This window comes from Trachypithecus francoisi, unplaced genomic scaffold, assembly GCF_009764315.1.
Source record: "Trachypithecus francoisi isolate TF-2019V2 unplaced genomic scaffold, Tfra_2.0 Lachesis_group17, whole genome shotgun sequence".
Taxonomy (NCBI): Eukaryota; Metazoa; Chordata; class Mammalia; order Primates; family Cercopithecidae; genus Trachypithecus; species Trachypithecus francoisi.
Genome location: NW_022681462.1, coordinates 959,854 through 982,376, shown reverse-complemented (window position 1 = coordinate 982,376; position 22,523 = coordinate 959,854). Strand labels below are relative to the sequence as shown.

Here is a 22,523-nt window from a genome sequence, read left to right as displayed (position 1 = left end):
CAGAGATGATGATCACTGTTAATAGCTTGATATAGATCCATTCAGATTTTTTTTCTACACAAAGTATGTTATTTGTTTTGTACAAATATGGGATTACAGAATATGGACTGTTTTTTTTTTTTTTTTTTTGAGACGGAGTCTCGCTCTGTCACCCGGACTGGAGTGTAGTGGCCGGATCTCAGCTCACTGCAAGCTCCGCCTCCCGGGTTTTACGCCATTCTCCTGCCTCAGCCTCCCAAGTAGCTGGGACTACAGGCGCCCGCCACCTCGCCCGGCTAGTTTTTGTATTTTGAGTAGAGACGGGGTTTCACCGTGTTAGCCAGGTGGTCTCGATCTCCTGACCTCGTGATCCGCCCGTCTCGGCCTCCCAAACTGCTGGGATTACAGGCTTGAGCCACTGCGCCTGGCCATAACTTGCCTTTTTTTATAAATCATGTCATGACACATTTCTCTGTCTACGTCTTTCAGAGGCTGGCTAGTATTTCACTGAGTAGATGTAAGAAGATGTATTTCACCACCTTCTGTTAGGTAGATAGCTGGGTTCTATTTTGGTTTTTGATATTTTAAATAATGCTCTGGTGGACACTCTTGCTTATTCTTGGGTACCTTTGGGAGCATTTCTCCAGGCTAGAGAGTAAGTAGAGAGTGTGTACATCTAATATCTGGGCAGCTGCTCACTAACTGCCCTTCAAAAAGTTTTTGCTACTTTACAGTGCTAGCCACAGTGATGAAAATATCTGTTTCATATTTTGTGGAAATCAGTATTTTTAACTTTATTAATCTGGGTGAAAAATGAAATTGTTTTAATGTGCATTTTCCTGATTACTTAAGAAGTTTTATGTCTTTTATGAAATGTTTGTCATACTCTTTGAATTATAGTGGCTTTATATATTCAGATGTTAATTCTTTATCTGTTGCACAAGTTGCATATGTTATTCCTGTCAGTGGCTCATCTTTTTTTTTCTTCTTCTATTGAAGCATTCATTGAATGTCATTTAACCTTTATTTCTGGATCATACAGCCATTTAAATTTTTCGTATAGTAAAATCTTCAAATATTTTCCTTTATAGCTCCAAAGTTTTATGCCTTAAGAAAGCTAGCCCTATCAAGGATATAAAAGTAATCCTTTTTCTTTTTAAAATTTGAATTGTGGTAAAACATCTGTAACATACAATTTACCATTTTAGCCATGTTTCAAGCTTACAGTTCAGTAGCATTGAGCACATTGACATTGTGGTACAGCCATCACCATCATCCGTCTCCAGAACTTTGCTGTCATCCCATACTGAAACTCTCTGTGTTTTCTTATAATGCTTTTGTTTGTTTCCTTTAATTCCTTATAGTTCACTTTTGTATGTTAAGTGAGGTAAGGATGAGTCCATTCATCATTCCTCCGCTCATCTAGAATCCACTGCTCTTAACATTCTAAAGTACTGAACACACATGGGCCTGTTCTGTAGTTTTGAATCTGTCTATCCTACGCTGGCTTTCTGTTACGGGCTGATAGTATGGAGCTTGAAGTTAAGGGAGTGTCGATTCTGTTTCTAGTTTGCTAAGATAATCTTCATTCTTTTCCTTTCTCTTGATAGTTTTGAATTTTGAATTTTGTCCATTATTCTTTTAGAATCACATGAAACGAATGAGGATAAACATTTCCCTTTTTTTTTTACCTTTTTTGAGACAGAGTCTCACTCTTGTCACCCAGGCTGGAGTTCAGTGGCACGATCTCAGCTCACTGCAACCTCTGCCTCCCAAGTTCAAGCGGTTCTCCTGCCTCAGCCTCCTGAGTAGCTGGGACTATAGGCTCGCGCCACCACCCCCAGATAATTTTTGTATTTTTAGTAGAGACGGGGTTTCACCATGTTGGCCAGGCTTGTCGTGAACTCCTGACCTCAAGTGATCCCCCCACCTCGGCCTCCCAAAGTGCTGGGATTATAGGCGTGAGCCATCACGTCCGGCCAACATTTTCTTTTAATCAGTTAAAATGATGAGTTACTTTAATAGGTTTCCTAATATCAAACTGTGTGAATTCTAGATTCAGTGGCAGAATAGTGTCCTATTCTTTTCATTGTACATACAAAGGCAACAACACCCTATCAAAATGAAAAAAGAAAGAAGCTAAGCGTTTCAAAAGAAAAGCATGTCTATTCTATTTGCTTTTATTTTACTTAGGATTTTGGCATCTATATTAATCTATTCAGGCTTTGGACCATAGTTTTCTTCCCCTCCACCCGCTACTTTTGTGTGTGTGCTTTCCTTTGTCTAGTTATGTAAAAGGGGGTAATTCAGTCCTTGAAGAATGAGGTGGGAAGTGTTCTTCCCCGCTCAGGCTCTAAAACAGTTTTATAGTACAGAAATGATAGTTCCTTGATGGTTTGATAGACGTGACCTACAAAGCCATTTGGGCCTGTTTTTAGAGTGTCTTCACCTTTGCTGATGCCAGGTTGATCCACAGCTAGAACACGCATCCTGCCATGTGATCCCTTCCTCCTGTGTTAGATAATCCGTCTCAGCTTGCCACGGCCTGGGCAAGCTGGTTACCACTGAGAAGAGAGTAGAGGTCATTGAGAATCCGCCTTGTCTGTGGCTCTGTGGAAGCGCAGAATAAAGATCAAGGTCTGGCCTTCTAACTGATGATGTTACCATGAGATTAGTTTTCATCTTAATAGAATGGGCGAAGGCTGGGCCTGGTGCCTCACGCGTATAATCCCAGTACTTTGGGAGGCCGAGACAGGTGGATCACGAGGTCAAGAGATCGAAACCATCCTGGCCAAAATGGTATGAGAGGGCAAAATACAAAATGGTATGAGAGGGGAAAACCCCATCTCTACTAAAAATACAAAAATTAGCTGGATGGGGTGGTGCGCACCTGTAGTCCCAGCTATTCGGGAGGCTGAGGCAAGAGAATCGCTTGAACCCGGGAGGCGGAGGTTGCAGTGAGCCGAGATTGCGCCATTGCACTCCAGCCTGGGCGACAGAGCCAGACTCCGTCTCAAAATAAATAAATAAATAAATAAATAAATAAATAAATAAATAAATAAAATGAGTATGTAATTGCCAGGAGGGGTCAGGTGGTGATTCTTTTCTAACAAGCAAAGGGATGTTATTAGATTACGGCTTCTTGCTGATTCAAAAGCTTCTAATAGTTAACTCAGTGTTCAGATTGCCAGACAGAGCACTGAACTGTGGGTCAGGTCATCTGTTTTCAGCCAGCTGTGTGATCCTGGGCAAATCACCTAGCCTTCTGGGCTTTGGTTTTCTGACCTGGTTTAGTGAGGAAGTTGACTTAATTCAGTGACTGTTGTGGTGGCAGGATCAGAATCTCCTCAGGCTTTGGGAATCTAGGTTTTTTAATGCTTAGAAACAAACTACCCATTTTTTGACATTTGTGAGGCAATTGGAAATTTGAACACTGACCGGATAGTTGTTGATATTACAGAATTGTTAACCTTTTTAATGTGTGATAATGCTATTGTTGTTAGGATTTTAAAACGGTCCTTTTTAATTTTAGGGTTCCATACCGCAATATTTATGGATGGAGTGAATTTAAAAAGAAAAGTGGACACCAATTAGGCTGCTCTAAGATCTGTATAAGCACCTAATTATCTGTTTCGTTTCTGGCACGGATTGGTGTTTACCGCGTGTTTCCTTCATGGGAATGGACTGTTGTGTACTCCTCAGCTGAGAAGCTGCAGGGAGGAAGAGAACAGACAGAGACTATGTTGTGCCCTGCATCAGAGTCCAAAAAATGGACTCCCTACCTGTGATTATAAGATCTCTCTCCTCTCTGTCCTGCTGGCCATATCAGGACCTTGTCAGCCTGGCAAGCAGCACCTTTAGCTGGAGGCCTATGGCAGTGGGCCTCACTGTAGCCTCGTAGCAGGCTGTGGGCAGGCTGGCTCACTCTAAGGTGTATTCATAATCAGAATAGAGTGATCATCTGTGCACAGCCCTGCCTTTGGGCAGGGAAGCCCATGAGGTTTTGTTTTGGTTTTTTATTGAGATGGGTTCTTGCTGTATTGCCCATGTTGGTGTGGAACTCCTGGGCTCCAGCAGTCTTCCCACCTCAGCCTCCCAAAGTGCTAGGATTGAAGTCATGAGATTTGATTGTCAAACCCTTCTTCATTGGTGCGACTATGACTCACTGCAGCCTCAACCTCTTGGGCTTAAACAATCCCGTGGCCTCGGCCTCCCGAGTAGCTGGGCCTATAGGTATGCAGCACTATGCTCACCTAATTTTTGAAAAAACTTTGTAGAGATGGGCTAAGTTGCCCAGGCTGCTCTTAAACTTCTGGGCTCAAGCAGTCCTCCTGCCTTGGCCCCCCAAAGTGTTGGGATTATAGGCATGAGCCACCTCGCCTGGCCTTCCCTCCTTTACTGCATTCTCCGAGACCTCTTGGGAGTTTCCCAGTGGGGAGACTTAGAAAGGTGGGGAAAGCCTTGGTGACAAAGGCCACCTCCCTACTCACTTCCTTATTCTTAAGCTGCAGGGCTCAACATTGATGGCATCCCCCCGCACCTACATGTCTAAGGCCTCAAAATCAGAACAGTCATGGAGATCTTCCCTTCTGTTCTGTTGCCCTTGAAAACTCACCGATTTCCTTTTTTCTGCATTTCTTTTCTGTCCTCATGCGTAATAATAAGAGGTGACCTTTGTTGTTGAGTACAGATTACACTTAGGTGCTTTATGTGGATTATTTCATTTAATCCTTACAATGACCCTGGAAAGTAGATGCTGTCATCTACCTCTTACAGGCAAGGAAAAGGAGGCTCAGAGAACATAGGCACTTGCCTTAAAAAGTGGAAAGTTGAGTCTCTGACTCTAGAGTCCATGTTCTGTTAACCACTTGGCAGCTAGAACACATGTCCTTGTGTATCCAGCTTTTTTCCTATTGAGAATTACTTCTTTAAAATAAATTCTCGGCCGGGCGCGGTGGCTCAAGCCTGTAATCCCAGCACTTTGGGAGGCCGAGACGGGCGGATCATGAGGTCAGGAGATCGAGACCATCCTGGCTAACACGGTGAAACCCCGTCTCTACTAAAAATACAAAAAAACTAGCCGGGCGAGGTGGCGGCGCCTGTAGTTCCAGCTACTCGGGAGGCTGAGGCAGGAGAATGGCGGGAACCCGGGAAGCGGAGCTTGCAGTGAGCTGAGATCCGGCCACTGCACTCTAGCCCGGGCAACAGAGCAAGACTCCGTCTCAAAAAAAAAATAAATAAATAAATAAAATAAAATAAAATAAATTCTCAGGAGTCAGGATAATTGGGTTGGAGGGTCTGAATGTGATGATAACCTGTCAAAGCTTTGACCCTTCTTCACTACCTCTCCTGCCACAGCGCCTGCCTCCAGCACCCTGAAGATGCTGTGTGATATGTCCACCTTACCAAGTTGGTAAGTTGGTGATGGCTGCCTCATGGTGGGCCCTGGGCACGTGTGTGGTCCTGCTGAGCTGTCCACGTGTCTGAAGACCTCTTTAAGACAGTCATTTTTGCCTCTCCGCCAACTGTCTTCAGAGTTGGGCTGTTGAGTCTTCAGAGAAACCATTAGGTTAGGTGATATGGTGCCAGCAAGGGAAGCACCATCGTCCAGGATCTGCAGATCTGGTTCCTGGGATCCCCAGACTCCTCAGCAGATCTGGCTGTACCTGGATCAGAGCCACTTCTTCCCCCGCTAAAGCTGTGGTTTGACCCAAGGGTCAGTATATAGGACTACCTGCTGCATTTAATGAAGGTGTTTCCTTTTGGAAGTCTGTGCTACCCTCTGCGCCCAGCTGGGAGGAGACATCCATCTGGTCTGGGGTTTCGGGAGTTAGAATGGAAAGCCCTTTGCTAAAGACTGGAGTCATCTGGCCTGCCAACTGGTGGTTCAGAGCCGGAAGGGCTTGTTTAGGTCATCACTGTTGCCTTCATCAGCAGCCATGGGAGAGTGCTCCCCATGCAAGCCCACCTTAGAAACCACATGAGATGCTGAGTAGCTTGCTGACACCTGAAACTTCTGGTTTTTGTTAGTGTCACAATGAAGGCAAAGAGAACTGGGCCGTCATCTTTCAGCCTCTTTGGCTTACTCTAGATGTTGGGAGCAGTGGATGCCAGGTGAAACCTGGCCCCTTGGTCCTTTTCACCATGCGTTTGGGCAGTTTCTGTATCCAGAGAGTCCGCAGGTTCAGATAAGCTGAAGAAGAGGAATAGAACAGCAAAGGAAGTGGCTTGAAGGACATGCCAGTAAGCCCTGTGGTTTGTGCTTAGGTCTCTGCTCTGCCACCCAAGGAACTAGTGATTCAGCTGGAGATAAAAAGAAGAATTTGCCAAGTCAGAGAAGAAACCGTAACCCTGGAAAATCCTCTGTCTCCAGTCTCTGGAGGGAAGCAGGGACAACAAGCTAACGTAGTATCTTGGCCATCCCAGGAAACTTGTGGCATTAGGACGATGAAGGCCATGCTTCAGTGTTTTCGTTTCTATTTCATAAGACTTTTTGTTTTCCTGCTTACAAGTGGGAAGATGATTGACAGTGACTCTGCTATGCAGGGCTGTTGGTACCAACCTGAGCGCTATAGGTGGCAGTCCCTGGAGAAGTGGTCACAGAAGATGGAGCTCTGATCCCCTGCTTACCTCTTCCAACACTCGTGTGCAAAGATAGTTTTAGATTTGGTTTAGGAGCTGTCTCCTCCAGAACAGGCTCCCATACTTAGAATGTTTCTAGTTAAGGTAATAGATTAGGCAACCCAAGTGTGGCTCTGCTCAAGTGTCCTTTTCTGTAGGCAGGAAGGGCCTGCAACACGGCTTGAATTATAGTCCATGGTCCTGACCCACAGTACAGTGTATATCTACACCGCGCCACCTGTGTTCAATCTGGGAGCCTTCCGGGCCAGTCTGAGTGGCAGCCAGAAGGGAGCTCATAGTGTCTAGGAGTCTCAGACAAGGTAGGTCAGGGTACTGTGGGCAGGGGGATGTGTGTGATAGGATAGGGTACCATAAACACCATACCTTCCCTCCCTGACCTGAAAAACTGATCTCAACAGGAATTCACACAGAATTAGGCTGTGTTTTTGCATTAGCTGGTAGGTGACTTTCTCAAAATTCTTAAATTCAGGAAGTATTTAGTAAACTTGAGGAAGGTATGAAATCTGGAGGAGGCATCCAGGACCCAGGGGTTTGATAACTTTACAGGTAGGATCATACCACACCAAAAGAGCAGTGGACAGTGAGACATAGGAGCTATATGAAGCTTTTAGGGATCATTTAGGACAGACAGAGCCCTGAACAACCCACTCATGACCTCAGTTGTTGGCTCAGTGTATGGTGGGGACAAAGAAAAACTAACAAGCCGACCTGCCTTTATGGTAAATTCTAGTGTACTTGCAAGGGCTGACTTCCTGAGGTGTGGTCTCTCCACCTTGAAGAACTCCTCAACGGAAGAAGGGGAACTGTCAGAACATGGATTGTTCTACACCTTGGACAGGGTAACAGAGGAAGTGGCTGAGGTCTAGAGTCATGTTTTCCAGTTCCCTTCACAAACTGTATTTCTTAGAACGCGAAAGGAAGGTTTACCTATTTCCTAGAACACCTGGAATCCATAACCTCAGAAAGTGATACTATTGGTAGAAAATGTGGAAGGATCAGGAAGGTCTTAGATTCTTGGATGATAGATGTATGTTGATGCCCTGTGGAGATGTCCTTGTGCTTTGAGGTCACTGAGGTAGGAAAACCTGTCTGCTCTTGGTCTCACCACTAGAACAGTCTTGGGCTGGATGGGTTATAGAGCTGAGGGGCTGTGATGGTTCTGTTCTTACATTAAATAATTAAAAACACCAAAAACAACATTTGGATTGCTTCAGCTTCTTTTCAGTTGACTTCTCATATGTATTCTGGTAACCACCCAATGAAGTGGGCACAGAAGATAGAGCTAAGATATTGTAAGGCCAGTGATCATCACCTCACCAGTGCCAGGTGGTATGAGGTGGTACTCTAATTTCCTTTTTTTTTTCTTTTGAGATGGGTCTCGCACTGTCGCTCAGGCTGGAGTGCTGTGGCGCTATCTTGGCTCACTGCAACCTCTGCCTCCTGGGTTCAAGCGCTTCTCCTGCCTCAGCCTCCCAAGTAGCTGGGATTACAGGCACCCGCCACCACACCCAGCTAGTTTTTTGTATTTTTATTAGAGACGGGGTTCCACTATGTTGGCCAAGCTGGTCTCAAACTCCTGACCTTGTGATCCGCCCACCTCGGCCTCCCAAAGTGTTGGGATTACAGGCATGAGCCACCGCACCCAGCCTGTAATTTCCTGTTCACTAGTGAGGAAACAGGCACAGGGCAAACAGCAGGAAATGGCAGAAGCAGTACTGGAACCCAGGTAGTCTGATGTCGGTGTCTTTTCTACTTTGCACTGTGCTAGGGTTCTAAGATGGGAGACTGGAAGTAGAGATTAGCCCAGGAGGTGAGAAGATGGTGGCTTGGCCTGCACGTGACCTTTCCGGTTTACTTCCCACCAGGCCAAGAGTAATCGATGTTGCTATGGTGGGGCTCTTGGCTGAGCTTACGTCAGTAGGTGGGGTCCCTCCACCTTGATCCTGAAAGATCAGTATCCCTTTGCACTTCCCATACCTCCACCCACCCCCAATAAATACATAAAAGATTTAGAGATGCATGAATGAATTCCAACCTCTAGATTATTTGTTAACTTGTGTTCAGGAGGACCTTCCTTCTAACCCCTGAATTCCAGGTCCCTCCCCTTGGCATCGGAGCCTTCTGGGTGGAGGCCATAGTTCTGGTATGCTGCTTGGAGTGTCCAGTATACCTGGGCACATCGTGTTACCCTCCTTAGTAGACATCTGATGTGCTGTCTTCTCCCTCAAACTCTAGTCTCACTGACTTGAGCAGTCAGGTCAAGCGAGACGAGGATTAGATTGTTAAAATGACAGCTCTCTGAAGCTTCAGGGGTATGGGGACAGGGCCATAGCAAATAATGATGCAGATAAGTCTTTGTTACTTTTTTTTTTTTTTTTTTTTTTGAGACGGAGTCTCGCTCTGCCGCCCAGGCTGGAGTGCAGTGGCGCTCGGCTCACTGCAAGTTCCGCCTCCTGGGTTTACACCATTCTCCTGCCTCAGCCTCCCGAGTAGCTGGGACTACAGGTGCCCGCCACCTCGCCTGGCTAGTTTTTTTGTTTGTTTGTTTGTTTTTTTGTTGTTGTTGAGACGGAATCTCGTTCTGTCGCCCAGGCTGGAGTGCAGTGGCCAGATCTCAGCTCACTGCAAGCTCCGCCTCCCGGTTTACACCATTCTCCTGCCTCAGCCTCCCGAGTAGCTGGGACTACAGGTGCCCGCCACCTCGCCCGGCTAGTTTTTTGTATTTTTTTAGTAGAGACGGGGTTTCACCTTGTTAGCCAGGATGGTCTCGATCTCCTGACCTCGTGATCTGCCCGTCTCGGCCTCCCAAAGTGCTGGGATTACAGGCTTGAGCCACCGTGCCCGGCCTTTGTTACCTTTTTATCTCTTTTTCAGGCACACATTTTGGTCAGGGTTGATGGCTGCAAGGAGGAGAAACCTATTCACCACCAAAATATCTCTGAAAGGGAATGTTCTCTCATCAGGCATTTTTATAGACAAGGAGCCTCACGGTTTTTGCTACTTGCCTCATGACCTCAACTGACTTGGGCTTGCCAGGATCCAGTTTTGATCCTGTTGTCACAGGACTTTTCAGCTGCAGAACCCTTCCTGGATGGCTGGTCTCTTTCACTCAGTTCTAATTCTGCAGACAGCCTGATGGGCTCACTCTCACTTGTGGGTTGGTTCTCCTTGTCTCTCCCCACCCAGTCCAATCATAGTATCCAGAAGATGAAGTCATGTGATTCATATCATTACTCTTCTAAGGAGAAGTAGATGGATTTAAACAAAACAAAGCAAAACACTGCTGGGCTGTTAGATACGTGTGTTTTTAACCTGCAATTATAGTATAGTATAACACCCTTCACCAAGTTTCCCCTGGTACTTACATCTCACATAACTATAATACCAAATTAAAACCAGGAAGTTGGTACAATGTGTGTGTTTAGTTCTGTGTCATGTAATCACTGTAGCCATAAACAAAATACAGAATGGTTCCATCAGCCCAAAAATCTCCCTCATGGCACCACCCCTTCATAGTCACACCCGTCTCCTTCCCCACCGTTCCTGACCCTAGCAACCAGTGATCTCTTCTACTTGTCCTAAATGGGATGATGTGTAAATGGGATCCTACAGTGCATGGCCTTTTGAGATTGTCTTGTTTTCACTCAGTATCATTTCCTTGATAGCCATCCAAGTCGTTGTATGTATATGAGTCGTTCATTCCTTTTATTGCTGAGTGGTATTTCATGGTACGGGTTTAGCACAGTTTGTGTAACAATTGATCCACCTATTGAGGGACATCTAGTTTGTTTCCTGTTGGGGCTATTACAGATAAAGCTGCTGTGGCAATTGTATGCAGTGTTTGTTGTTGTTGTTGTTGTTGTTTTGAGAGGGAGTCTTGCTCTGTCACCCAGGCTGGAGTGCAATGACGCGATCTCTCGGCTCACTGCAACCTCCACCTCCCTGGTTCAAGCAATTCCCCTGCCTCAGCCTCCTCAGTAGCTGGGATTACAGGCACACACCACCAGGCCCAGCTAATTTTTTTTGAATTTTTAGTAGATACAGGGTTTCCCCATGTTGGCTAGACTGGTCTCAAACTCCTGACCTCAGGCAATCCTCCCGCCTTGGCCTCTCAAAGTGCTGGGATGACAGGTGTGAGCCACTGTGCCCGGCTAATTGTATGCAGTTTTTTTTTATGAGAACATGAGTTTTCATTTCTGTATGGTAAATGACCAGGAGCGTGATTACTGGGTCATATGTTAGGTTTTAAATTTTTTAGGAAACTGCCAACCCAGCCTGATGGCTCACACCTGTAATCCTAGCACTTTGGGAGGCCAAGATGGGAGGATTGATTGAGCTCAGGAGTCTGAAACCCCCAGGCAACATGATAGACCCTGACTCTACAAAAATACAAATTAGCCGAGTGTCATGCCGTGCACTGGTAGTCTCGGCTACCTGGGAAGCTGAAATGGAAGGATTGCTTGAGCCTGGGAGGTCAAGGCTGCAGTGAGCTGTGATCCTGCCATGGTACTCAACCTGGGCAACAGAGCAAGACCTTGTTTCTAAAGAAGAAAAAAGAAACTGCCACTGTTTTTCAGAGTAGTCGTACTATTTTACATTCCTGTCAGCAGTGTATGAGAGATTCATTTTCTCTGCGTTCCTACCAGCACTCTATATTGTCTCTTTTATGATTTATTTTTATTTTATTTTTGGAAGACAGTGTCTCACTCTGTCACCCAGGCTGGAGTGCAATGCGCGATCTTGGCTCACTGCAACCTCGGCCTCCCAGGTTCAAGCAATTCTCCTGCCTCAGCCTCCCTAGTCTGGGATTACAGGCACCTGCCACCACATCTGGCTAATTTTTTTTTTTTTTTTTAGTTTTTAGTAGAGATGGGGTTTCACCATGTTGGCCAGGCTAGTCTTGAACTCCTGACCTCAGGTGATCCACCCTCCTCAGCCTCCCAAAGTGCTGGGATTACAGGTGTGAGCCACCGCGCCTGGCCTCTTTTATTTATTCTTTTAGCCATTCTAATAGGTGTGTAGTGGCATCTCATTGTGGTCTTTTAAATTTGTTGAGGTTTATGGCCCAGGGGTGATCTCTCTTGCTATGTATTCTGTGGGTGCTTAAATGCATTCTGCTGTTGGGTGGAGGGTTCCATAAATGTCGATGAAATTGTTGGTTGATGGGGTTGTCAAGTTCTTGTATCTCTTTGCTGATTTTCTGTCAAGTTATTCTGTCAGCTGTTGAAAGAGTGGTGTTGAAATTTCCAACTATAATTGTGGAATTGTCTGTATCTTATTTCAGTTCTGTCAGTTTTTATTACACATAGTTTTCCGTTCTGTTTTTTGGTACATACACTTTCAGGATTTCTGTGTCTTTTTGGTGGATGGACCCTTTCGTCATTATGTCATGTCCCTCTGTCCCTGTTAGTTTTCTTTGCCGTGAAGTCCACTTTATTTGACACTATACCCATTCTACTTGCTTTTGATTAATGTTTGCGTGATATATTTTTTATTCTTTTGTTTTCACCCTACCTATGTCATTATATTTCAAGTGAATTTCTTGTAGACTGCATGTAGCATATGATTTTTCTTCTATACCATTCTCATTCTTTTAATTAGAGTTTTTAGACTGTTTTCTTACATGTAATTGTAGGTAATGTTAGGCCTCAAGTCGGCCATTTTAGTTTTTGTTTTCTGTTCCATGTTTTGTTTTCATTTTCCTGCCTGTAAGTGGGTTACTTGAACACTTTTTTTAGAATACAATTTTGGTTTGTTCATAGTGGTTTGAGTTGTATCTCCTTGTATAGTTTTTTAGTGGTTGCTCTAAAATGTTACTTTATATAACTTATCACAGTCTCCTGGTATCCACATTACCCTCTTCCACCTCTAGTATAACTATCTATGTACTTTGACAACCACATTAGACAGTGTTGTAAGTTTCGCTTCAAATATAATTTAGAAAACAAGAAAAGGGCCGGGTGCATTGGCTCACGCCTGTAATCCCAGCACTTTGCAAGGCCGAGGCGGGCAGATCACTTGAGGTCAGGAGTTCAAGACCAGCTTGGCCAACATGGTGAAACCCTGTCTCTACTAAAAAAAATACACAAATTAGCTGAGTGTGGTGATGGGCGCCTGTAATCCCAGCTACTCGGGAGGCTGAGGCACGAGAATTGCTGGGACAGGAGTGTGTCTTATTGCCAGGTGGGGGTAGATTTCCAGGCTAACCACATGGTCTCTAATGGCACAACAGGATTGGGGGTTGGGAGCCTTATTACTACTCATCGGGATTGAAGTTTTAGTTTCCCACTTGGCCTCCTTCAACACCACCCCACAAGTAACTAAACATTTGAGGAGATAGCCACTTCACAAAAGGCAACAGTGGACAACATATACTTTCTGAAGCAGAATTATTGGAAGAGATAAGTTAATATGTGACTGATATATGTAAGGAGTTATGGTTGGTCAGATATTGATGTGAAACAACAGGAAACTTATTTAAAAACCCAGAAATGTTGTAGAAAATATAATAGCTAAAACAAGGTAATTATGGGATAAAAAGTAGAAGGGATATGGCTAAAGAATTAACTGGAAGATTAGAATTAGGAATTCTCTCAGAAGGCATCAAAAAAGCCAGGAAGTATAGAGGACAGAAGTAGAAACAGTAGAACACAATTAAGGGTCATGAAGGGAAAGCTGGCTACTCGGGAAGGCGTTCGAGCCTGTAGTGTGCGATGATCAGGCCTGTGGGTAGCGACTGCACTCCAGCCTGGGCAACATAGTGAGACCCTGTCTCTCAAAACTGTTTTCAATTTTTAAAAGCCGTGAAAGGAAAATGAGATAAAAAAACAAGGAAGTAATTTTTTTACATAATGGAGGATAACATTTCTAAGAATTAAGAGAAAATTGAAAAGGCCTCAGTTTGAAAGCATTCACATGGAGTCTCAACTGGGAGCAATAAGGAGAACCCACATCTAGACACATTATAATCAAAGACAGAAAATCTTATTTTTAAGTTTTATTCCATTAGTTGTTGGGGAAGAGGTGGTTTTTGGTTACGTGGGTAAGTTCTTCAGTGGTGATTTCGGAGATTTTGGTGCACCTGGCACCTGAGCAGTGTACACTGCACCCAATGTGTAGTATTTTAATCACCCCCACCCTCACCCTTACCCCGAAGTCCTCAAAGTCAATTATATCATTTTTTTTTTTTTTTTTGAGACTGAGTCTCACTGTCATCCCGGCTGGAGTGCAGTGGCATGATTTTGGCTCACTACAAGCTCCCCTCCCAGGTTCAAGTGATTCTTTTTTTTTTTTCTTTTTTTCTTTTTTTTTTTTTTTTGAGACGGAGTCTTGCTCTGTCGCCCAGGCTGGAGTGCAGTGGCCGGATCTCAGCTCACTGCAAGCTCCATCTTCCGGGTTTACGCCATTCTCCTGCCTCAGCCTCCCGAGTAGCTGGGACTACAGGCGCCCACCACCTCGCCCGGCTAGTTTTTTGTATTTTTTAGTAGAGACGGGGTTTCACCGTGTTAGCCAGGATGGTCTCGATCTCCTGACCTCGTGATCCGCCCGCCTTGGCCTCCCAAAGTGCTGGGATTACAGGCGTGAACCACCGCGCCCGGCTTGTCTCTTTTCTTGCCAGTGACCTCGGGCAACTCAGTCTCCCTTAGCCTCATCCTGTGGAACCCAGGGATGAGAACAGAACTTTCTCCTAAGGCAGTTGTGAGAAGAAATAACTCCTGGGACCTGCATAGCACCAAGCCTGGAGCAAGGTTAGCACCAAACAAATATTAAGCTACCAGTATTACTGTCCTGCCTGTGTGCATCCTCGCTGCCTTCTGGAAAGTGGTATTGATGGTGATTCATGTTCATCCTGCAGACAGGTTATGTCATCCCTTGAATATCACTGCACTTTTTTCCCAGGGCTGTCATGACAAAGTACCTCAAACCAGGTGGTTTAAAACGACAGAGGCAGGTGCATAGCTTGTACCTGGAATCCCAGCACTTGGGGAGGCCAGGGTGGGTGGATTGCTTGAGCTCAGGAGTTTGAGGCCAGCCTGGGCAACACAGTGAGAGCCCATCTCTACAAAAACTACACAGAATTAGGTGTAGTGGCACGTGCCTGTGGTCCCAGCTACTCAGGAGGTTGAGGAGGTAGGATCACCTGAGTCTGTGAGGTTGTGAGCCAAGATCACACCATTGCACTCCAGCCTGGGCAACAGAGCAAGACCCTGTCTCAAAAATAAATCAGTAAAACAACAGATATTTCTTCCTTCCCAGTTCTGGAGGCCATGGTGTTGACAGAGCCATGCTCCTGGAGGGGAATCCTTCCTTGCCTCTTCCTGGCTGCGACTGGTTTGCTGGCAATCTCGGGCACTCCTTGCAGCCACATCACTCCAGTCCTGTCTTCACGTAGCATTCTGCCTGTGTCCATGTCCTGTCTTCACGTGGCACTCTCCCTGTGCCCAGTCCTGTCTTCACGTGGCACTCTCCCTGTGTCCAGTCCTGTCTTCACGTGGCACTCTCCCTGTGTCCATGTCCTGTCTTCACGTGGCACTCTCCCTGTGCCCAGTCCTGTCTTCACGTGGCACTCTCCCTGTGCCCAGTCCTGTCTTCACGTGGCACTCTCCCTGTGCCCAGTCCTGTCTTCACGTGGCACTCTCCCTGTGTCCACGTCTTCCCACAACTGTCTCCTTACAAGGATGCCGGTCATGGTGGATGAGGGTCCACCCTACTCCACTGTGACCTCATCTTAACGAATTACCCCCGCAACAAGCCTATTCCCAAATAGGCCACATTCTCACGTGCTGAGGGTTAGGACTTCAGTATATTGCAGAGGGCAGTGTGGGAGAGTGGCAGAAGTAACCCAAACCCACCATTTTGATTGGATGGCTGCTTCTCAGCAGAGGAGATATTCAAGCGTTTTCACCATTGGTTGGACACTGTCGACCAACAGCTAGGAAGTTAATCCTAGAAATGAGGATTTAGAGAAAAGCCCCCAGTGAGGGTGGAGGAAAATGAGCCTTCCTCCTCTTGAGTAGTGAGTTCCAAGGTGTGGGGCCTCCTGGAGCTGCAGGTGGTGTCTGGAGGTCTAGACCCTGATGCAGACCCGCGTCAGGAACTGGGTGTGGCGTGTGCTGCGTGGGTAGGCTTGAGGCAGCTTCAGGAAGCAGTTGTGGGTTGTGTCCTTGTGCTGAGTCCCTTCTACTGCTTCCCAGAAATGTTGTGAAAAGCGTATTAAATGTCCCTGCTTGGTGTCATGGGTGTGTGCAGGGTGGGGAGGGAGGGGATGGGTGTAGCTGTATTTCTGAAGGAAGAATCAAGACCGGGTTCTCTCCCTTCTCCAAAGCCAGATGGGAATGTGGCAGAGGTTATTGGTGGGAAGAGCTGCTCCTCCCCAGGACAACAGCAATCTGAGCAAATGCAGTGGCAAAGAACCTGGGGCTGCCTCCCGAGCATGCAGGAGCCCTCTGGGAACCACTGGGATGTGGAGGAATACCAGGGATGTTTCTGAATGTTGCTAGTGGGCACATGTACCAAAATAATTTCGGTAAAAAGAAAAACAAGGAAGGGACCCTTGTTGTACAGGCCTAGGTATAACTTGGGGTTGGTGGTCAACGGGGATTGCGAATTGCCCTCGGGGAGCTGACAGTCTGGGGAAGCAGGGATGCTGGAAGTCATGGGTCCACAGTGGCGGGTAGACAAGCACTGGGTGCTGTGGGGGCACACGGGATGGGTACCTAAGCCAGGAAGGCTTCCTGGAGGAAGAAACTTCTGAGAGACTGGAAGGAAAAGTGGGAGCAGTGACATGTTTTTTTGGGTGAAAATGTTCTTCTAGAGCTGAGGGACAGCCAGTCAGGCCAGAGAGCTGGAGTGGGGCCTCAGGGATCAGCCCAGACAGAAACTGCAGGGGTTTGGGTGCTATGGGTGGTGGAGGGTGGGGTGGATGTAAGCCAGGCGCCTGGGGAAGGAAGCAGAGCCCATGAAGAGCCTTCCGGACTGAGGCATTTGGGTTTTAACTTGAGGGCAATGGAAGGTCATGGACCAGGTTTATGCAGAGGGGTGAGCTGATGACAGCTGGACTTTGAAATGATTTTTTTTTTTTTTTTTTTTTTTTTTTTTTTTTGAGATGGAGTCTCGCCCTTTCACCAAGGCTGGAGTGCAGTGGTGTGATCTTGGCTCACTGCAACCTCCGCCTCCCGAGTTCAAGCGATTCTCCTGCCTCAGCCTCCTGAATAACTGGGATTATAGGCACCTGCCACCACACCCAGCTAATTTTTGTATTTTTAGTAGAGACAGGGGTTTCGCCATGTTGGCCAGGCTGGTCTCAAACTCCTAACCTCAGGCAACCTGCCCGCCCCGGCCTCCCAAAGTGCTGGGATTACAGGCGTGAGCCACCACGCCCGGCCTTGAAATGATTTAAAAAATTTGTCGTCTACTGATTATCCCCATACCCAAGGCCACAGGCTCAGAAGCACTGCGGTTACTCTACAAATGACACCAGAATTGTGCCACTTTTACTCTATCCTATTGGTGTGGATCCTAGATCATCCCTCTCCAGCTGCTGTGGAAAGACCTTGCTGGTTTTTGGACAGCCTACCTGGGTTTCTCCCAAGAGGCAGCCTCCCTGACGACTACCCAGGGATCAAACTCTGTATGTAGCTCAAGGCCAAGGGTTGTCCAACCCAGACTTCCAGGATTTGACCGCCCAATCCAAGACCTGCTCCTCCACAACTCTTGCTCCTGTGGGAGAGAAACGAGGCGGCTCTGCACAGGAGCTGTGGCTAAGATGTGGCCGTGAGGTCAGGACCTACATCAGACAGCCCATCATCAGGCACAGTTAGATCATCATCCATGTAGACAGAGATGGCAACTAAGTGGCAGGTGAGCCTCCGCACCGCTGCCTGTGGCCTTGGCAGACATTACTAATCAATTGCATCACTGTCACACTGAGTCAACCCCAAGCTGCGGACAGCCACCATCAGTCAAAGTTGATACCTGGGGGGAACTGACTTGCCATACTCGACCCAGACGCTGACAGGATCCAAAGTTCAGTGTGACTGTGAGTCAGAAGCCAGGCGGGAGGGCAGGAATGTTAAAAAGCAGTGAGGTAAAGGGCAGGGCACGGGGTGGTCAGGCTGGTAGAGCAGCACTGCTGGTGGGGAAGGAGGTGATGATCCACATTCGTCAGAACTTTACAGAGCACTTTCACTAAATGCCCCCCACTCTTGAGGTAGGAGTGACTCATTTCCGTATCACCGATGAGGGAACGGAGGCCCAGAGAAGGATATGCACCTGGCGTCACCCAGCATGGCAGCCACTGTCTTGGTCTACCTGGAAGACACGCTTCCTCTGAGGCAACAGCCTCAGAGGTTACCGGGTAAGCAGAGGCCTCAGATAAGATTCTCCCCTCTCAGTGTATCCTGAAGTGGGCCCCAGGGAGAGAAGGCAGTTGGAGCTGAGTCGGCAGTGCATGCTGCTAGGTGATTGAGCCCTGGCTGGGGGTGGGGGGAGCCCTGATGTGTAGCACGTGCTGATTTCTTTCTTTTTTTTTTTTTTTTTTTTGACAGAGTCTCGCTCTGAGGCCCAGGCTGGAGTGCATGGCATGATCTCGGCTCACTGCAACCTCCGCCTCCCAGGTTCAAGCGATTCTCCTGCCTCAGCCTTCCAGGTAGCTGGGATTACAGGCGCCCGCCACCCTCCTGGCTAATTCTTGTATTTTCAGTGGAGACGGGGTTTCACCATGTTGGCCAGGCTGGTCTCGAACTCCTGACCTCAGGTGATCCACCCGCCTCGGCCTCCCAAAGTGCTGGGATTACAGATGTGAGCCACCGCACTCAGCCAGCATGTGCTGATTTCTGGGGGTTGTAGATACTCCTGCCTTGCCTGGTTCAAGCTCCCGGTAGGCATCAACCGAGAGCTGGGAAGAGATGCCCGCAGTGCGCTCTCTGGGCCGGGAGGAGCCGGCTCCAGCTCACCCATGGCAGTGCCAGAGAAGGGGTGCAGGGGTGCAGGGCTGCTGTCCCCACCCCCGGTGGCCTGGGGGTTCTCTTCTTCCTGCAGTTCTCAGTCACTCAGGCTCCCTCCTGCCTGGGTCGGGGTTTGTATCTGTTGCTTGCCAGTGAGGGGCCTGCGAACCTTTACGGACACACTGAGCCGTGGAGGACTCAGGACTCAGGGCCTGTGTTCTGGCTTCAGCTCTTTGAGCTTCCCTCTCTATCTGCTGACCCTTGAGCGCTGGATGACAAGGCCCAGCAGGTGGTGGGAACTCTAAGCATGGAGCCAAGAACCTCCAGTGTGGGAAGGAGTCTCAAAAGCTGCCACCTATTGTCTCAGCAGCAACAGGACTCTGGCTTGAACAGGGGTGCCTGGGGCAGGTGGCAAAGGGCTGGGTCCCTCAGGTTTGTGGAGATAGGGGCTGGGGCAACTGTGGTGAACGGGTAGGTCACCCTGTCCAAAAGGCAGCAGCAACTACTCACCTCCAGGAAGTGCTCCCATGTGGCCAGAATTTTTTTTTTTTTTGAGATGGAGTCTCACTCTGTCACCTAGGTTGGAGTGCAGTGGCACAATCTCAGCTCACTGCAACCTCCGCCTCCCAGGTTTAAACGATTCTCCTGCCTCAGCCTCCCGAGTAGCTGGGATTACAGGTGCCCACCACCACAACCAGCTAATTTTTGTATTTTTAGTAAAGACAGGGTTTCACCATGTTGGCCGAGCTGGTCTTGACTCCTGACCTCAGGTGATCCGCCCGCCTCGGCCTCCCAAAGTGCTGAGGTAACAGGCATGAGACATAGTGCCTGGCCAGAAATTCTGGTTTTTAAAGAGAAGCCTGATATCCACATTTTTTATGTGAAATCTGATTTTTAAATTCTGGCAATTATTTGAAAACATTTAGCTGGCTGCCGTGACATGCACCTGCAGTCCCAGCTGCCTAGGAGGCTGAGGCGGCAGGACTGCTTGAGCCCAGGAGTTTGGGTGTCGCAATGCATGATGACCTTGCCTGTGAATAACCACAGCACCACTCCAGCCTGGGTAACACTGCAAGACCCCCATCTCTTAAAAAAAAAAATTTTTTTAAACACGTCTCAGGGCACTGTCAGCAGCCTCTGTTGTTTGTTTGTTTTTGAGACAGAGTTTCCACTCTTGTCACCAGGCTGGAGTGCAATGGCACAATCTCAGCTCACTGCAAACTTCGCCTCCTGGGTTCAAGTGATTCTTCTGCCTCAGCCTCCCTAGTAGCAGGAACTACAGGTGCGTGCCACCACGCCCGACTGATTTTTGTATTTTTAGTTGAGATGGGGTTTCACCGTGTTAGCCAGACTGGTGTTGAATTCCTGACCTCAGGTGATCTGCCTGCCTTGACCTCCCAAAGTTCTAGGATTACAGGCATGAGCCATCGCACTGGCCCACCCTGTGGTTTTGAGTGGTGGAGGCCTCTGACTTCCCTGCCTGGACTCCCAGCTGCCCCTCTGCTTCCTCCCCTGCCAGCCCGTGGCTCTGCCCACCCAGAGACCACTCCCTCAGCTCTCTGCAGTGCAGATCGCTTCTCCACACTGTCCCAAAATGGGTTGCTGCTAGCTCATGTTGCTGCCCTTGCACCGCGGCCTTGCTGTGGACCCCGAGCCCCTCCTCCCCACTTCTTGCCTGACCTTGGTCCAAAGGCGGTGACTCCAAGGCTTCCCACGCCCTGGTCCCTTCGTTCCTTGGCCTGCTCTTCTCCACTCACTCTCACGAGTGCACCCAGGTACGGGGGACGTCAGCCAGCCCTCTTATTCCCAGCCCACCTCCTTGAGTCCCGTGGTTCTGGGAGCCCCACTATGGTCCATCAGTCCCACCACCCATCCTTGGCTCCCCGCACCCAGCTTCGACTCCAGGCCTTCCACTGGCCTGGCTCTCTGCACTCGTCTCAGCTCCGTTGTTCCGCTCTGCTGCACCAGACTCCCCCGGCCCGCGCCTCCTCGGTGGAACCTGGCTCTCCCCTATTCCGCACACAGCTGGTGGCCTGGTCCCGTCGAAACCCAAAACCCGTGCCACCAACCTCAGGTGGAACCTGGTGCTTCCCAGAGGCCCCAGGGCACTGCCCTGGCGTGGGGGCGCTCCCGTCTGAGATCACTCATTCTCGTCCCCTCCTCCCCCCAACCTCAGGTCTCCAGCCCTGGTCCTGTCCTCAGTCTCTGCTCACTGAGGAATCAGAGGCACTGATGGGAACCCACCATTTACGCCGGTTGTGAGCCAGGACGCTGCCCTCCAAGAATCGGGTACAGTTAGTACCAGGCTGTGGGGCACTGGGCCCAGAGGGTGTCCTAGAAGCACGACTACATCGGGCTCTAGCATCTGTGCCAAAACAGGGTCCCCTGCCTCCTGCCCAGGGCGCCCACCTGCCCTGGACAGACGCCCCACGGGAGGTGCATTCTCCAGATGGGCCTCCAGAGGGCGTCGTGATCACAGCGCTGAGCCGCTTGCGCTCAAGTCCTGCCCGTCTTTGTGCCGGGGCCAGGCCAGTGTTGCTTTGCAGATGAAGGGGCTCTGCCCCTTTTGTCCAGGGGATCTGACCCCAGTGGTCTGTGGCCCAGCACCCAGGGCCTGGAGGGTGGACGGAACTCAGCCCCCTTCCCCCACCCTTTTTTTTTTGAGTTTTGCTCGTTGCCTAAGGTGGAGTGCAGGGGCGCAGTCTTGGCTCACTGCAACCTCCACCTCCCGAGTTCAAGAGATTCTCCTGCCTCAGCCTCCCAAGTAGCTGGGATTACAGGCGCCCGCCACCATGCCCCGCTAATTTTTGTATTTTTTGTAGAGACAGAATTTCACCGTGTTGGCCAGGCTGTTCACGAACTCCTGACCTCAGGTGATCTGCCCACCTTGGCCTCCCAAAGTGCTGGGATTACAGGTGTGAGCCACCGCACCCGACCCCTTCCCATTCTTTATCATCCACTGAGCCTCAGCAGCTTGGAGAGAAGGACTGCATGTGGCAGTGGGAGCTCAGGGCGGGTCACTGCAGGTGCTTAGGCTGGCATCTTGGCATCTCTCAGAAAGAAGGAGGTGGAAGTTTGGGAGATGCCCCTGCAGAGCCTGAGTGCTCTCAACAGCAGGGACCACCACTCTCTGCCCCTCCACCGGCCACAGGCCTCACTTGGAAGGTGCCTGAGCTCCCCTCCACAGGCTGCTCCTGAAGGAGGTGGCCAGGGGCAGGGTGCACTTTTGGCCTGGCCGCCCACTCCCTGCTGCCAAGCATGCTGCACGTTCCTTGGCCTGGGTTCTGTCATTGTGAATGGTGGCCTTGGGCAAGGAAGACCCTGCCCATCCCTGCCCTCAGCCTCCCTACCTGCAAACTGTGGGGTCCCCTCCCATGGCTGGAGATGATGAGCATCCCGGCATCCCAGGCCCAGCGGGCACGGCAAGTTCCAGTGGTGCGTGTCGCCCGCTGACCTGCTCACACCTGATGCCCCGACATCTACCCTCTGCTTGGCCAGCAGTGGCCCCCCTTTTCCAGGACTACATGTGAAACTGCTTGGGTGCAGGCTGCTTGTGGAGGGAGGGATGGTGCCTCTGAATAGAACCCACTCTCCCTCCTCCTGAGCCAAGGCCCTGCTCCCATCAGGCCTGCAGCAAGCAGGACATCAGGCCACAGGGGCTCTATGTGAGCCCCAGGGCAACCACATCTGAAACCGCAGGGGCTTGTTACCGACGCAGACACCCAGGCCGAGACCAGTGCATTTGCTCCCCTTTCCCTGCAGGCACCTCCTGTGATTTCAATCCAGTGGTCATTCTGGACCGTCCATGTGGGTCAGGCAAGTGGGATGGTGCTGCAGAGAGGGCTCGGCTACAGGCCCCAGAAAATCTACATCCACCACCAAGGCAGACCAACTCAGGCGTCCTGGCCCACCCCCAAACCCCGGGGGGCACTGGTAACAGCCTGGGGTCCTGCTCAG

The 22,523-nt window shown here is 49.0% G+C and overlaps 1 protein-coding gene across 18 annotated transcripts in view; it reads left to right on the top strand.

Annotated features, from left to right (window-relative positions):
* KANSL3 (KAT8 regulatory NSL complex subunit 3) overlaps positions 1 to 22,523 on the top strand; it is a 72,129-nt gene that overhangs the window by 40,862 nt on the left and 8,744 nt on the right. For 7 of the 18 annotated variants that reach the window (XR_004443903.1, XR_004443906.1, XR_004443911.1 and 4 more), the window contains 3 exons: positions 14,268 to 14,480; positions 17,835 to 17,977; positions 18,168 to 18,220. Coding sequence is in view for 8 of the 18 variants with exons in the window: in XM_033238864.1 (XP_033094755.1) it covers positions 14,268 to 14,312 (45 nt within the window). In the remaining 10 variants the exon portion in view is untranslated. Of the gene's footprint in view, positions 1 to 5,337; positions 7,821 to 14,267; positions 14,658 to 17,834; positions 17,978 to 18,167; positions 18,221 to 22,523 lie in introns of those variants that run through there. The other 11 variants (XR_004443908.1, XM_033238869.1, XM_033238866.1 and 8 more) reach the window with 5 other exon arrangements.